The sequence below is a fragment of the Trachemys scripta genome, chromosome 2 (genome assembly GCF_013100865.1).
Source record: "Trachemys scripta elegans isolate TJP31775 chromosome 2, CAS_Tse_1.0, whole genome shotgun sequence".
Taxonomy (NCBI): Eukaryota; Metazoa; Chordata; order Testudines; family Emydidae; genus Trachemys; species Trachemys scripta.
The window spans coordinates 7,271,406-7,287,264 of record NC_048299.1 but is presented as its reverse complement, the minus strand read 5'-3'; the positions used below and the strand labels follow the sequence as shown (position 1 = coordinate 7,287,264).

At 38.1% G+C, this 15,859-nt stretch overlaps 1 protein-coding gene across 6 annotated transcripts in view; it reads left to right on the top strand.

The window, feature by feature from the left end:
• Nucleotides 1-15,859, top strand: part of NKTR (natural killer cell triggering receptor) — a 76,186-nt gene that overhangs the window by 16,899 nt on the left and 43,428 nt on the right. For 5 of the 6 annotated variants that reach the window (XM_034759837.1, XM_034759836.1, XM_034759835.1 and 2 more), the window contains exons 3-6: nt 6,253-6,327; nt 8,296-8,403; nt 10,024-10,068; nt 11,961-12,048. In XM_034759837.1, the coding sequence (XP_034615728.1) occupies nt 6,253-6,327; nt 8,296-8,403; nt 10,024-10,068; nt 11,961-12,048 (316 nt within the window). Of the gene's footprint in view, nt 1-6,252; nt 6,328-8,295; nt 8,404-10,023; nt 10,069-10,380; nt 10,409-11,960; nt 12,049-15,859 lie in introns of those variants that run through there. The other variant, XM_034759838.1, reaches the window with a different exon arrangement.

The following is a 15,859-nucleotide window of genomic DNA, read 5'->3' as shown; positions in this document are numbered from 1 at the left end:
TGAAAATGCAAATTGAGTATTATGACAGCCTCAACTATAGTAGCTCTAAATCCATGGGATTGGTTTGTGGTCTTGACATCAAAGACACCTTTAGCATTACCTACAGTAGAGAATTTTGCAGGGCTAAGTAATGTTCCAGAAACTCCTTAGTTTTGCAGGGATAGGCAACAGTTGAGCCTCATTCATTCCAGACTCAGTCATTTGTGTGCCAGTATGGACAGAGATGCTGGCACACACTGTTCAGGTTGACCTCACGGTACAGGAGGGTGTTAAAAATACTGCTACCAGCTCTGTTCTTGTTGAACCTCCTTTAGTTTGCTGGTTGAGACAGTTTCCACACCCCTGCTATCTGTGACCTTCACAGTATCCCTCAACTATGCCCTCCTCTGGCTCTGGCTCCTTGAGTCATTAGCTGGTGAACCTCAGTGGGTTACTGTCAGGATGAGGAAAGTTTGCATGTCTTTCTTCCATCTCCTAATATTAATGTTGAATCCTGGAAGGGTAGACAAGATGCTTGCCCTTGACCCAGATCTCTTTCTGGCCTTGGGGTGTGTCTACACTGCAATAAAAATCTCATAGCACTGAGTCTCAGAACCTGGGTCAGCTGACTCAAGGGCTTGGGCTGCGGGGCTAAAAATTGCAGTGTCAGCATTCCCTCTCGAGCTGGAGCCTGGGCTCTGAGACCCTCCTTCTCGCGGGGTTTCAGAGACCAGACTTCAGCCCAAGCCTGACATTTTTAGCTCCTGAGCCCCAAAAGCCCAAGTCAGCAGACCTGGACCAGCCGTGGCTCTGCTGTGGGTATTTTATTGCAGTGTAGACATACCCAGGGAGCCCTGGAGCAGATACCCTTGCATCACAATTGCCCATTCTGGCTGTTTCAAGCTGACTACATCCTGTTACTATCTCCAGCTATTTTCACTAGCTTTGGGGGAGGTACAGGGAAAATTGTGTTTATGGGGAAGTGGGCTGTCTTTGTTTGCCATAGTTTTGGTTGGTCTAGTTCTGTGGACAGAGGTCAGACTATTTGTTTTAAGAAATGAATTTTTAATTTGTTGCAGGGCACTTAAACCAGATGATAGATGCCTTTTAAAGTTCTGTTCAAATAAATACAAGGCTTTGTTATACTATGTCCAGAATCATGACTTTTTAGCTCCTAGAACAGGGCTCATCTAAGGAGACTTATTTATGTCCCAATTCTTCCCCCAGGTGTCTTTTTAATTATATCCATGTCGTGCACCCTTTTAAAAAAAAAAACAGTTATTGGGACAGAGTTACTTCAGCATTTAAGAGCATCTTAACATTTTATCTGGTAGTGGAAATGTGCAATATTTGTTTTTGCTTTTGTGTTTGAAAGGCTGTTTGAATGAAACTGTTTCCTTGCTGGGTACCATTTACATTCATGTTGCTACAAACCAAGCAGTTTTTTCTATCTTTAGTTATTTAAGTACTTTTTAATATCTGTCTACAACTATGAAGAGCCACAGGTCTGACTGTAGGTGTTCTAAACTAAGTAAAATCATGGTGTAATACTGGAAGCTGACGAAGAAAAATGTTCAAAATTTGGGATCTACAGTAGTTGAGTTAGATTCATTAACACATATCCCAGTGGTACTATGAGGATGAGTAGTCTCTTCTGTTATAAATTCTCAATTTTGAGCTCTAATATTCATAGAATTCCCACACCACATCAGACCAATGGTCCATCTAGTCCAGTATCTTGTTTCTAACAGTGGTCAGTACCAGATCATTCAAGATGGAAAAAATGCTGTTGTGGACAATTATGGAATAATTTACGTCCATAGGAAGTATTTTTCTTAACATTTATCTCTTCTATAAATATTTTATTTATACTATCAAATGTAACTATTGGACGTTGATTTTTTTTTTTCCAAATCCATTTAAACTCTTGACCTCAGTGGTGTCCTGTGATAATGAGTTCCACAGTTTAATGTGTTAAATAAATTCTTTTACACATCTCAGTCCTTGTCATGAATAAATTGTTAGATACATTCTAGCTACTAAAAAAAGGCGCTTAACGAGGTTCAGGAGCAGCTTCTGGTCCTGTGGAGGGAACTTCAGCAGAATTTTCCCCCCCATTTGCTTGAAGTGTGAGCTCATCCTTTTTCCCCCCCCCCCTTGACTTCTGGTGGAGGGAGGGAGGGAGGTGGGGCCTTCCAATCTGTCCTGGATGAACCTTTGTGCCCACACTAAGGTAGAGAATCTCCTGACTTTCCAAACCAGTAAATTATTAGGAAGACATTCTGACAATTACATATATTTTTAGAGAATTAAAACTTGCTGAATTTCTTAGAAAGGAAAAAGAACAGGAGTACTTGTGGCACCTTAGAGACTAACAAATTTATTAGAGCATAAGCTTTCGTGGGCTAATGCATCCGAAGAAGTGGGCAGTAGCCCATGAAAGCTTATGCTCTAATAAATTTGTTAGTCTCTAAGGTGCCACAAGTTTTATTTCAGAAGGTTGAAAAAGCTACTAGGGGGGAAGCTGTTCTAGACTTGATTTTAACAAATAGGGAGGAACTCGTTGAGAATGTGAAAGTAGAAGGCAGCCTGGGTGAAAGTGATCATGAAATCATAGAGTTTGCAATTCTAAGGAAGGGTAGAAGGGAGAACAGCAAAATAGAGACAATGGATTTCAGGAAGGCAGATTTTGGGAAGCTCAGAGAGCTGATAGGTAAGGTCCCATGGGAATCAAGACTGAGGGGAAAAACAACTGAGGAGAGTTGGCAGTTTTTCAAAGGGACACTATTAAGGGCCCAAAAGCAAGCTATTCCGCTGGTTAGGAAAGATAGAAAATGTGGCAAAAGACCACCTTGGCTTAACCACGAGACCTTGCACGATCTAAAAAATAAAAAGGAGTCATATAAAAAATGGAAACTAGGACAGATTACAAAGGATGAATATAGGCAAACAACACAGGAATGCAGGGGCAAGATTAGAAAGGCAAAGGCACAAAATGAGCTCAAACTAGCTACGGGAATAAAAGGAAACAAGACTTTTTATCAATACATTAGAAGCAAGAGGAAGACCAAAGACAGGGTAGGCCCACTGCTTAGTGAAGAGGGAGAAACAGTAACAGGAAACTTGGAAATGGCAGAGATGCTTAATGACTTCTTTGTTTCGGTCTTCACCGAGAAGTCTGAAGGAATGCCTAACATAGTGAATGCTAATGGGAAGGGGGTAGGTTTAGCGGATAAAATAAAAAAAGAACAAGTTAAAAATCACTTAGAAAGGTTAGATGCCTGCAAGTCACCCGGGCCTGATGAAATGCATCCTAGAATACTCAAGGAGCTAATAGAGGAGGTATCTGAGCCTCTAGCTATTATCTTTGGAAAGTCATGGGAGATGGGAGAGATTCCAGAAGACTGGAAAAGGGCAAATATAGTGCCCATCTATAAAAAGGGAAATAAAAACAACCCAGGTAACTACAGACCAGTTAGTTTAACTTCTGTGCCAGGGAAGATAATGGAGCAAGTAATTAAGGAAATCATCTGCCAACACTTGGAAGGTGGTAAGGTGATAGGGAATAGCCAGCATGGATTTGTGAAGAACAAATCATGTCAAACCAATCTGATAGCTTTCTTTGATAGGATAACGAGCCTTGTGGATAAGGGTGAAGCGGTGGATGTGGTATACCTAGACTTTAGTAAGGCATTTGATACGGTCTCGCATGATATTCTTATCGATAAACTAGGCAAATACAAATTAGATGGGGCTACTATAAGGTGGGTGCATAACTGGCTGGATAACCGTACTCAGAGAGTTGTTATTAATGGTTCCCAATCCTGCTGGAAAGGCGTAACGAGTGGGGTACCGCAGGGGTCTGTTTTGGGACCGGCTCTGTTCAATATCTTCATCAACGACTTAGATATTGGCATAGAAAGTACGCTTATTAAGTTTGCGGATGATACCAAACTGGGAGGGATTGCAACTACTTTGGAGGACAGGGTCATAATTCAAAATGATCTGGACAAATTGGAGAAATGGTCTGAGTTAAACAGGATGAAGTTTAACAAAGACAAATGCAAAGTGCTCCACTTAGGAAGGAACAATCAGTTTCACACATACAGAATGGGAAGAGACTGTCTAGGAAGGAGTACGGCAGAAAGGGATCTAGGGGTTATAGTGGACCACAAGCTAAATATGAGTCAACAGTGTGATGCTGTTGCAAAAAAAGCAAACATGATTCTGGGATGCATTAACAGGTGTGTTGTGAGCAAGACACGAGAAGTCATTCTTCCGCTCTACTCTGCTCTGGTTAGGCCTCAGCTGGAGTATTGTGTCCAGTTCTGGGCGCCGCATTTTAAAAAAGATGTGGAGAAATTGGAAAGGGTCCAAAGAAGAGCAACAAGAATGATTAAAGGTCTTGAGAATATGACCTATGAAGGAAGGCTGAAAGAGCTGGGTTTGTTTAGTTTGGAAAAGAGAAGACTGAGAGGGGACATGATAGCAGTTTTCAGGTATCTAAAAGGGTGTCATAAGGAGGAGGGAGAGAACTTGTTCACCTTAGCCTCTAAGGATAGAACAAGAAGCAATGGGTTTAAACTGCAGCAAGGGAGGTCTAGGTTGGACATTAGGAAAAAGTTCCTAACTGTCAGGGTGGTTAAACACTGGAACAAATTGCCTAGGGAGGTTGTGGAATCTCCGTCTCTGGAGATATTTAAGAGTAGGTTAGATAAATGTCTATTAGGGATGGTCTAGGCAGTATTTGGTCCTGCCATGCGGGCAGGGGACTGGACTCGATGACCTCTCGAGGTCCCTTCCAGTCCTATAATCTATGAATCTATAAGTACTCCTGTTCTTTTTGTGGATACAGACTAACACGGCTGCTACTTAGAAAGGAAGTTATCTGAAAATGTTCCTAGATGCCACAGTATAGAATAATTTCAGTCTCAATTTAAGAGACTTTTTTCATGGCAGGACAGTAGAACTAATTCCATAGTAGCTTTTCAGGAAACTTGGAGCCATACAATATTTTGCTGCTTTTATGGTCAGTGTTGAAGTGTTAATGTTTTATACCACTAGAGGGTACTCTTTAATAGGTTATCACAAAGATCTGTATATTTGACAATGATTTAGTTTTTGTGGTTTTTATTTTACAAGCTATAATAAGTCTATCAAGCAAATTTTGTTTTGCAAATTGTGCGTTTCACTATACTGTTCTACAAACATTATTTATGATCTTTGGTTTACAGAATGCAGTTTCAGGTAGCTTGGCATATACAAAACGAAATATGAAAACTTCTTTTAAAACACTTTTTGTGCCTTTGAACATATTAATATGTGCCTAGATAAAGTAATGTTATTCGGCACCATAAGTTACCACTTCTTCTGAGCCCTAATTCTAAGAATGCGTGTGACTGGCCTTTACCTGAACAAGGGGATGGACTAGATTGGTGTTTCTCAACCTTTTTGATACAGAGACCAGCTTGCTGCCTTCCTAAACTGTGTCAGGGAAATCTCAGGGACTGGGCAAGGAGGCTTCCGCGGACCGGTGCTGCTCCATGGACCGGTTGTTGAGAAACACTGGACTGGATGACCCCTCGAGGTCTCTTCCAGCCCTACTGTTTCCATGATTCTTCCATTATTGTTAATGGAAGTTGTGCAGCTCTCTTTGCATAAAGAGAAAAGCTATCTCAAAGCAGCTAGGCAGGTGTTGTACTCAGTTTTTTGGGCCAGAGATTATGATTTACATCTGTACAACAGTTCATGCAGTGGGGCCCTGATCTAGTTGAGGCCTCTAGGTGATAATGAAATATAAATAACTTTTATAGCTTCAAATGTATCGATCCTTGTACAAAGTGTGCTACCTTTTTAAAAAAAAAAAAAAATTCCCATTGCTCCTGTGATACTCAAAATATTTATCTAAGGCATAAAGCAATTTAGGTGACTTGTTTCAAAACAGTTGTTATAGACAAGATAAAATATTTATTGTAGGTATAATTTGACCTTTATTTCTTAATTATAAGCCACTATTAAGTGATTAGGATTTTTCATAAATTAGATATGGTGAAGTTATTTAATTTTAATTTCAGGTAAATTGTTCCAGTCACTGTTCTCTTTCCAACCACTTATTTTAATACTACATTTTCAGAACTTGCTCAGTTCTCAATCTACTTCTTAAAATACATTTTCAGTGAAATGGTAAATAAAAATCATGCTTGCTTGTTTATTATGACAAAAAAATGGCAAACTGAAAACTTTGTAACACCATATACTTCTATTTTCTTCCAGTTGGTCGAATTATGTTTCAGCTGTTCTCAGATGTATGTCCAAAGACTTGCAAAAACTTTCTTTGCTTATGTTCAGGTAAGTAATTTTTTCCCATTGTTATCTATCATTTATTGTTAATTATCATTACAGTTGTTTCTTAATATTAGCCACAGCGCCATAATTGGTTTGGTAGTGTGTAATGTGCAGAATACCATGAACAAAGAGCACAATTCCAGCCCTCAGAATTTAAGAATCTAAATGCATAAATGGTTAAGATACAGAGAACAGACAGTGGTGAGTGGATATTATAGCTGGTAGGTTTTGTGGAACAAGTGTGTTTTTAGAAGTTTCAAGGACATTCAGAATACTAGGTTGGTAAGGGGGGGATTGCAGGTAGGTTATCGCCTGGTGCTCATGAGGGGAATAAAAGATTGTGAGGGTTTGGTACCAGAGAATGGATTGGGGACTATAAGAAGTTATGCATGGGTTTGACAGCTGAAAATGGAGATTGGAGCACTGGCAATGTAGCAATTACCCACATTTATATTATGGTGGGGGTGGCAGCATAGATGAATTACTCATTTTCAGTAACTCATTGCTGTTTAGTTGAGACTGCATATACTCCTGTTCCAGCTTTTAAGGGTTTAAAAGCTAACTTGAGTGCATCAATTGACAAAAGGCGTATTCTATAGTCTCATCCCACTGTGAAATACATAGATATTTTTCACATATTTGAGTACATAAACCTACTAAGATTTTAAGACAGTGTTTTGTCATTAACTATCTTTTTTATTTTTATTTTTATTTTTTTTTTCTCGCTAACAGTATGCTTTATTATCTATACGGCCTGTTGGCTAAGTAAAGTGAGACCCTGGACTCAGCTCAGGGGCATGTCCTTCTGGTGTGTATAATGTGATGACTTTTCAACACCGCATCCAATCAATTCTAAAATTTCAGTGAATGTTGTAGGCATCAATGGGCAGAACTCTGAGTTTGGTGAAAATTGGAAAAGCCTGATTTCCACTAGTCAGGCCCACAGAATGCCGATATGGTGCTGCAGACAGAAATCTCTGTCACTCCCTGCTTCTTTTGTACACACATCACTGCCAGCAGCTCAATAGGCTGCTCTTTCTTGTTGGGTATACAGCTTGGCCTACGTAAGCAGAACTGTCAGGATTTGTTGGGATTGTGTTTGTGATGGAGATCAAAGATTATTCAGTGGCAGCCAGGATGTTTGGAGTGGGAATGTGTGTGAGAGTAAAAGGCAACATGGAGGTTACAAGTCTGGGTAGTGGGGACATGGGGGAACATGAGGGGGTCAAAGTGTCAGGAACTGACTATAATGACACTTAATTTCCTTTCTCTCCTCTTGGCTCAAGGGCGCAGGAAGGTGAATTTCCTCAGCTCTATAAAGTGCTTTGAGGTTCTCATGTGGGTGGAGATCTCCAAGGTTAAGGGTAGGGCATTCGGGTTCAGGGATAGAGACTCTGTTCCTGCCCCTCCCACCACCTGCCTGTTACATACAATTCTGCTGATTCCTTAACAGTGACATGTCCTGAAGGGTTGTGGTCCTGCACATCAATTTTGAAATATTAGGGAATGTTCTAGGCATCAGTGGGCATAACCCTGTTGATTTTGACCAAAGTCAATGAAAGCTCAATTTCCACTGCTGTGAAAAGAAAATCAGGCCCAGTGTATCCATTTGGTGCTGCAGGCAGAGGAATCTCTCTGGTGCCCCCTCCCAATGCATATACATATCACAGGAAGTTCCTGTCTGCAGCAGTGCTCAGTGCTGCTGTCCTCCTGGGTCAGCCTCCTTAAAATACTCTTTTCGGTGCACTGTCTTTGCTGTGACCAGATGCTGTCTGCATTGTCCTAGTGTCTGGGGCTCCATCCCTTTTCCCTTATCTGTATGAGGCTGTCTTACGTTCCCTGTTTTGATGGCGTCTCTTAAGCTCCGAGTTTCCCAGAAAAAATATATTCCTGCTTAGGAGTTTATGCAGTAATTTGACTTTTTTAACAAATAAATTGGTGGTAGTTATTTTTTACATTTCCTTTCACCAGGTGAAAAAGGAATTGGAAAAACAACTAGAAAAAAGCTGTGTTACAAAGGCTCTACTTTCCATCGTGTGGTTAAAAACTTCATGATTCAGGGTGGAGACTTCAGTGAAGGTAAAACAGAAAATTTTTTCTCTGTGCTAAGAGATTTAATTGCAGTTCTAATTTACAAAGTTAAAATTACTGCCAGAAAATTCCTTAAATGTGTTTTATACTTGGTAGATATTAAAGCCAAATATTACATTATTTTTCATTCTTGTATATTATAATTAAGATTGCATTTAGAATTGCAAATATTGTGGAGTTTTTGGAATACCATAAGAATCCCCTGAGGTATTTTTTGATACTGAGGTTCTAAAATGTTCTTGTTAGATGTTAAAAAATATATAGTTTTAAAACACAGATTTCCTTGCCTGAGTTGCTAACACTATCTTTCGTTGTTTAAAGAAAACACCTTAAATCTAATTTACTTTAAATCTTTTCCTTGTTGCATTTTACACAGTGTGGGCAATGCTAGTAATGTTGACTCTGATTCTTTTGTGCTGGTACAATACTGCATTAAAGGGATGTAACTATGGGAATAAGTACAATGGTGATGGGTGCATTGAAAATACTTATTGGATGAGCCTCCAAATGCAAATTCAAAGCGTCAAGGACTTGTTCTGCTTCTTTTCCCCCAATATACACACAACTTAGTGTCCCTCCCTCAGCCCTTCCCTAAAATGTTTGCCCTCCCCAAAGTGGATTTTTCTTTACTGCTGCACTCTGACTGGCCTTGCAGATTGAACTCTCTCAGCTGGTAAAAGGCTGCCTCTGCAGGTACGTTGTACCAACAAAGAAGCTAGGGGACAGATGCAGAGTGGGGTTGCTTTGAAAGAACTGGTAGCTACTTTTTCACTTCTGTGGCATCTGAGCCACAGCTGGATTTCTGTGGGCATGGAAAGCTGTCAACCTTGTTTGTTAGCTCTCTTCTGATACCTGCTGCTACTTTTTCCTGTTTCCTCCTGTTTGCAGATCAATAAGTGCTAAGGGAGAGGAGTAGCCTTTGGAGCAGTGGTGGGCAGTCTGCAGCCCAGGGGCTGCACATGGCCCATCAGGGTAATCCACTGGCGGGCCACGAGATAGTTTTACATTGACCGTCTGCAGGCAGGGCCCCCAGTGGCCGCGGTTTGCTGTTCCTGGTCAATGGGAGCTGCGGGAAGCAGCGGTCAGCACGTCCCTGCAGTCTGCATCACTTCCCGCAACTCCCATTGGCCGGGAACAGTGAACCGTGGTCACTGGGAGCTGCAGACGGCCGTGCCCATGGGTGGTCAATGTAAACAAATTGTCTCGCAGCCCGCCAGCGGATAACCCTGACGGGCAGTAGGTTGCCCACCACTGCTTTGGAGCCTCACTTGAGTTTTTCCAGTCCCCTCCTTCCCCAGGGCAAGCTTTACTGGACTGTGAACTACATCACTGCTGCAAAGGTCTGAGTTGCAGACTCCATAGGGGCATATTTAAAGCCAAACAAAAATATTTCATGAAATTAAAAGAAACTCTTCATGTTAGACTTTATAAAACTTTTGTATAAAATCTAAATGTTGGATATTTGATACTTGAGTGTATCCCTTTAGTTCATATTATTTACAAATAGTACCTTTTAAAAATAATTTGTCACTTACTATTCTAAAATTGTTTGCTTTATAAACAAACTTAATCTTCTGATAAGGTTTAATGGATGCTTTTACTACATAGGTAATGGAAAAGGAGGTGAATCTATTTATGGTGGATATTTTAAAGGTAAGGGCTAATATGTCTTTATGGTCTGTTGCTTCATTTCTGAGATAAAAGAAGTTTTGATTCCCAAGATATTTAATGTGGAAAGGTCTATTTATAGGTCACTTTTTGCATGAAACTAATGTTGCATGACAGTTATTTTTATATGCATGGATTTCAGATACATTTATTGAGATATTTAATGTTAACTGACAAAATTAATTAAGGCTAACTTTACTGGTTAAAAGTGACTTTCAGCATGGAGGTTAGGCAACTTTATTCATGAAAACTCCTATCTTCCTGCCTAAAACTGTCAACATATTCTTTTGTTTATAGAGAATGTGGTCTTTTGCAAAATGAAAAGGTAAGAGACACAAGCTCAGTAACACAAATTCAAACTCTGTTCCCTTGCACCCTCCCTAGTAAATATGTGGACAACTGATAATGTATCAGTTTGTGGATGGATATCTGTATTGCTTGGAGACGTGGAGAATTCTGTATCTAACTTTTTTAAGGGAAAATTAATTATTTGGAGAATAAATACTTGGAATTATTCCCAGTTCAAAACAGTTCTTTTTTTCTTTAAAAATACTGTCCATTTTTTCCCTCTGAGGTTTGTATATTTAGTGTTGGTTTCTAAAAATATGTGGCTGTATTTATACTCCTGTGCAAGTTATTTATTTGCTTGCATAGAGTAGATAAATGTACACCATTCACCTTCTTTCTAAAGCTTTTTTGGAAAGAGAGAGGTGTGAGCGTTTGTAATGGTAATCAGTAAGGTACAGTATAATTTTTAAATGTAAAAAATGGGAAGTTATTGTGCTATTCCAGTCTTGACACAAGCCTGTACATAAGCTGTTGGGTGTTTCATGTATTGTGTGCTGTGAGCAATTCTTTGTAGTTAGGTGCATGCTGTGAAGTTTGTTTAATATGTTATAAGGAAGCATAGTTAGATGTCAGAATATCACAGCTGTTAATCAGAAGCAGCTATATGAACAGATCCCTACTCTAAAAAGTTCAGCTCTTGTTTCTAAAGAATACACTTGGATTGGTAAGTGCTAAAAATCTGGTACTGTATATTTGTCTGCACTTTTAAACATTAATGGTACAACCTTAAGTCTAATATGAGTTTGTCTATGGTAAATTAGTTGTGTAGTTATTTCATTTTGCTGATTGAAAATATTTTAACTGCACAACTATGGGTCCTCTTTACTTAGTTCTTAGGATTAAATATACATTCTTATTTTTCAACCTCTAATCTGTCTTTTACAGTTGGGTTGAAGAGGAGGACATGTTTTACTCCTCCCATGCAAGTGTCACTATTAAATTAATTTCCTTTTGGATTTTGAAACTTCAAGTTTGGGTTCTGTAGATTGATGTAGTGCACTAGTTAACACCCTGGCAGGGAAAAAGTTGTTTAACTGTGTCTTCCTACCTAAGTTATACTCAACATGATGTGTAAATGATAGCATTGAATATGTTCAGCCATGTTTTAGGATGGGAGAGGGAGAGTCTGTTATTATAGTGGCTTTCTTTCAGGAGACATTGTTGGGTTTAAGTTGTTGGAAGCGTATGATGAGTTCAAGTTGTTTTGAAGACAATAACAAAACATTTTAAAAACATTTATTCTTAACAATATGTTTCAGATTGTTTCTAAAGCAGTTGTGACTTTATAAAAAAAAAAAAAAGGCAAACTCCTGTGTTCTTTACTTGGTATTTCTGACTTAACAAATATAAATCTGTCTCCGCCCTTAATTTTTGAGAGATTTTGCATAGATTTCTTTTTTTTAAGTGTTCAAGTTTCCTTAGTGAGCAGAAGAAGAATTTCTCGTTGTACTGTCCATGTGCTGCTAAGAAAATTATACTTGTATTCATTTATGGGGGAAACTAACATTTATTTTTTTTTCTTCAAACAGATGAAAACTTTGTTCTCAAACATGACAGAGCGTTCCTTTTGTCAATGGCAAACCGAGGCAAACATACCAATGGTTCCCAATTTTTCATGTGAGTAGATGTAATTTTAGAGCTGAGCTTTTCTTAAACAGAGAAGCGCTGTTCATGAGAAAGATGGTATTGCTAAATTAAATATATATGGATGTTTGACTAGAATCCAATGGGTACCTGCTGCTCTCTGAGCTATTGTAATTAGGAAACATTAAATACGATAGTCTCAATTTATTTGTGTTTTCCTGGAGCATGAGAATTGATCATATATTAATGTTACTTGTTTGTTGCTTCTTTTTCTAAAATAACATTGGCCTAGGCTTTTGTGTTCATTAGTGTCCCTGGGGTAGATTGTTTTTTGCTTTGTGTTCTTCAATATCATGCACATGAAATAAATTATAATTGAGCATCTGTAGACTCCAAACTTCAAAATTTTTATATGGAAAAGGACAAGATGTCTAATATATAGACAGTTTAAGTGTCAACAGTTGCATGTGTTTTCAAAATGTGGTCTGTTTTTGTGGGGTATTCTTTCTTACTATTCAAGTCTATCCCTGAAGTGCCTTTCTTCTCTGTTGCTGCATAGTACTGTACATACCTGTGTACAAATGGCTTTTCTGCCAACACTGGTTAAACTGGATTTAAATTAAGGGTATTTGTTGAAGGAACTGTAGAAAAGCCCTTCTCATACAGTTCTTATTTCTCTTATAAAACACTCCAGTTTATAAGCATATTTCTGTTACAATATGCAAGTTACTTGACTAAAGTACAGCTCTAACAGGAATAACTGTTCTATACTGAAAGAAATAACTCACGTTTTGGCTGACATCAAATTTTAGGCTCACTAATATCTCTCTTTAAAATTTGCTAATGTTTGACCATGCATCTACTTCACTATCTTTTTTTTAAAAATTGTCCTCCGTTTTAACATTTCACAGTGCATATATGAAAAAAATCTGGTTTCTAACTTTGGGTTTATGTTGGGGAGGAGGCTTTCGTTGTGAAGTATCTTTCCATTGTTATTCTTCAGAAATTAAACAGTAATATCGTTTGTTTACTTTGCCATCTTTCTTGATGGATAAGAATGAATGGCGCTTCACTGTCTTCAATAAAGGAGTAAATTGTCCAAAAGGATGCTCATTTTCTTTGCTGAAAAGAGGTCTTCAACCTAATCCAATAAGGTTCAGATAAGAGACATTTTTAGGTCACTTCCTAAAGACTGTCCTAAAAATGGAAAACAAATAGAAGCACAAGAGGCCATTTTTGGAAATTGATTTACTTCTGATTTGACAGTCAGAAACCCTCTGCTCCCCAAAAAGCTGCAGGTTTGTGGTGCCACCTGCTGTTATCTCTGTCAGTTTGGCTGGAAGACGGCTGTCTGTTACTGAGTACAGTACACTTTATACATTAAGCTGTGTATATATAACATATGTTACGTACATCTATAAAATTACATAACTTACAAATAAGTATTTAAAACAGATTAGTTCACTATTACCTTTTAAGTGTAATATATAGTGACTTGCTTTTTGATTCTCAAGTCATAATTTTCCATTTTTGAGTTTATCTGAACTGTAAACTTGAAAATTTAATGAGCTACATCAATCAAGAAGCTACCATCTGAGGGCTCTAAAGTTTCTTTTATCTTTCCCATATTATATTTAGATATGTGTGTCAAATTTTTTTAAATAGACAAGCTGAGTGTTTGGTGTGTTTAGGTTAACTTTTTTTAAAATAAAAAAGAACATTAAGGTAACATTGAATTCAAAATTTAAATTATTCAATTTAATCATGGAAAGATAAATATTTAAAGAAACATTTCTATTATACTTTTCAAACATATGAAATGTTTTTAAGAGCACGTGTATTTTAAAAACTGCATTAATTGATATCACTTTTGTTTCTCCAAAGAAAAAGTTTTACAGTTAAGCACGAATCCTGGAACTGATAGCTCACAGGGCGGGACTGCTGCACCAGACAAGTTGCATTGAAATGCTGCACAGGTGCAGCAGTATGGCTATGCATGATCAGTTGCAGAGGCGGGGTCTTCTTTAGTAATTTTGATTTGTGGTTGGGCAAGGGTGGGTCATGAGAGACCACAAAATACAGCCATGGCTTTCTTTTCATGCAAACTCTCCTTTAGGGGTATAAACTCACAAATCATAGCAACTGCTCATAAGATAGCTTTTAACATGCACAGTTTCAGGTTTAGATTGCTCTTAAAAAGAATTGTTTCCAGATTTCACTCCCAATGATTTCATCGTTTAAAATGTAATATATGAAAGTAGTTGTTCTTACTCAGCAAAGTTACCTCTACTTACAATATTCCTCCAAGCTGAATGCCATTACGTTTGTACAACCTGATTTACCCTTATTAAAGTATACAGTTCTTGAAACTCAAAATAGTCCTTTTCTGGCCTCATCCTTTAAGCGGTTTGAGAGGCAAAATTAATATAATCTTAATATTTAATATTAAATAGAATGTTCATTTTAAAATATATAATTCTATTTATATAGCTAAAAAGATTATTGGATAGGTTTTAAAGGACATTTTCAGACTTCAAATAAAACGCAGTCAAAGCTTTTTGAAATGATAATCCAACTTGTTGGATTTATAGAATGAGATACACCTCTACCTCGATGTAACGCTGTCCTCGGGAGCCAAAAAATCCTACCGCGTTATAGGTGAAACCGCGTTCTATCGAACTTGCTTTGATCCGCCGGAGTGTGCAGCCCCGCCCTCCCGGAGCGCTGCTTTACCGCGTTATATCCGAATTCGTGTTATATCAGGTTGCGTTATATTGGGGTAGAGGTGTATATGTCAACTCTTCCTTAATTTTGTTTTCAATCCTGCACATACAGGATTTGGTGCATGATTGGATAGCATATTCTGATATTGCACATATTTGTATTGGTGTCAAGAGCTTTACATTTCTCCACAGGGTGGATTTGATTTCCTAGTCAGGAAACCTCGATTTAATCATGGTTTTCTACATAAAAGTGCACTCTTGTTGGTTGTTACAACATTAATACATATTCTTCACAACTCCGAGATAGAAGCAGGTTTCATTTTTAGAAGATATACACTATACTAGGGGTCACAAGTACAAAAGTTTGAGAACCACTTTGACATAGCAAGCCTCTGAGTGTGACCCCCCCCCCGTATAAATTAAAAACATGTTTTTATATATTTAATACCATTATAAATGCTGGAGACAAAGCGGGGCTTGAGTTAGAAGCTGACAACTCGTGACCCCCCCCTCCCCCATGTAATAACCTCACGACCCCCTGTGGGGTCCTGACCCCCAGTTTGAGAACCCCTGCACTATAAATTTTTAAACAGTGATTTATTTTGAAAACTTTTCAGATTAGTTTTACAGCTATATCAGAAAATGAATGATTGTTTGGTTATTTCATTTACCAAAGGTAAATGAAGCAGATAGTTCATCTCCCAATTACTTCATAAATATCTCCAATTCAACAGGTTAATCATTAATATTTGGAGGATTTTCTTGCTGTATTAGGAGGAGAACATCACCAGACAGACATTTCAATTGTTTTATTTAACTAAAACAACAACATTAAGTATTCTGGATTTTTTTCTTCAACAGCAAACATATAATATTTTAACAAAACAAGTATATGTTCCTCGCTTCTCACATTTATCTCCAGACTTCTTTTCCTTGTACAGATCTGTTCCGCCCCCAACAACCTTCTAGTCATTTAACTTTTTGAAACTTTGCACTTTCAGAGAGAGGTAAGGTCCCTCTGTGTACACAAATTTGCAGAGGGACAATAGAGTTGAGGTCTGTTATTTCTCACTTCTATATATTATTTATTTATTTTAAAACATTTTTGCTGTTAACAAGCA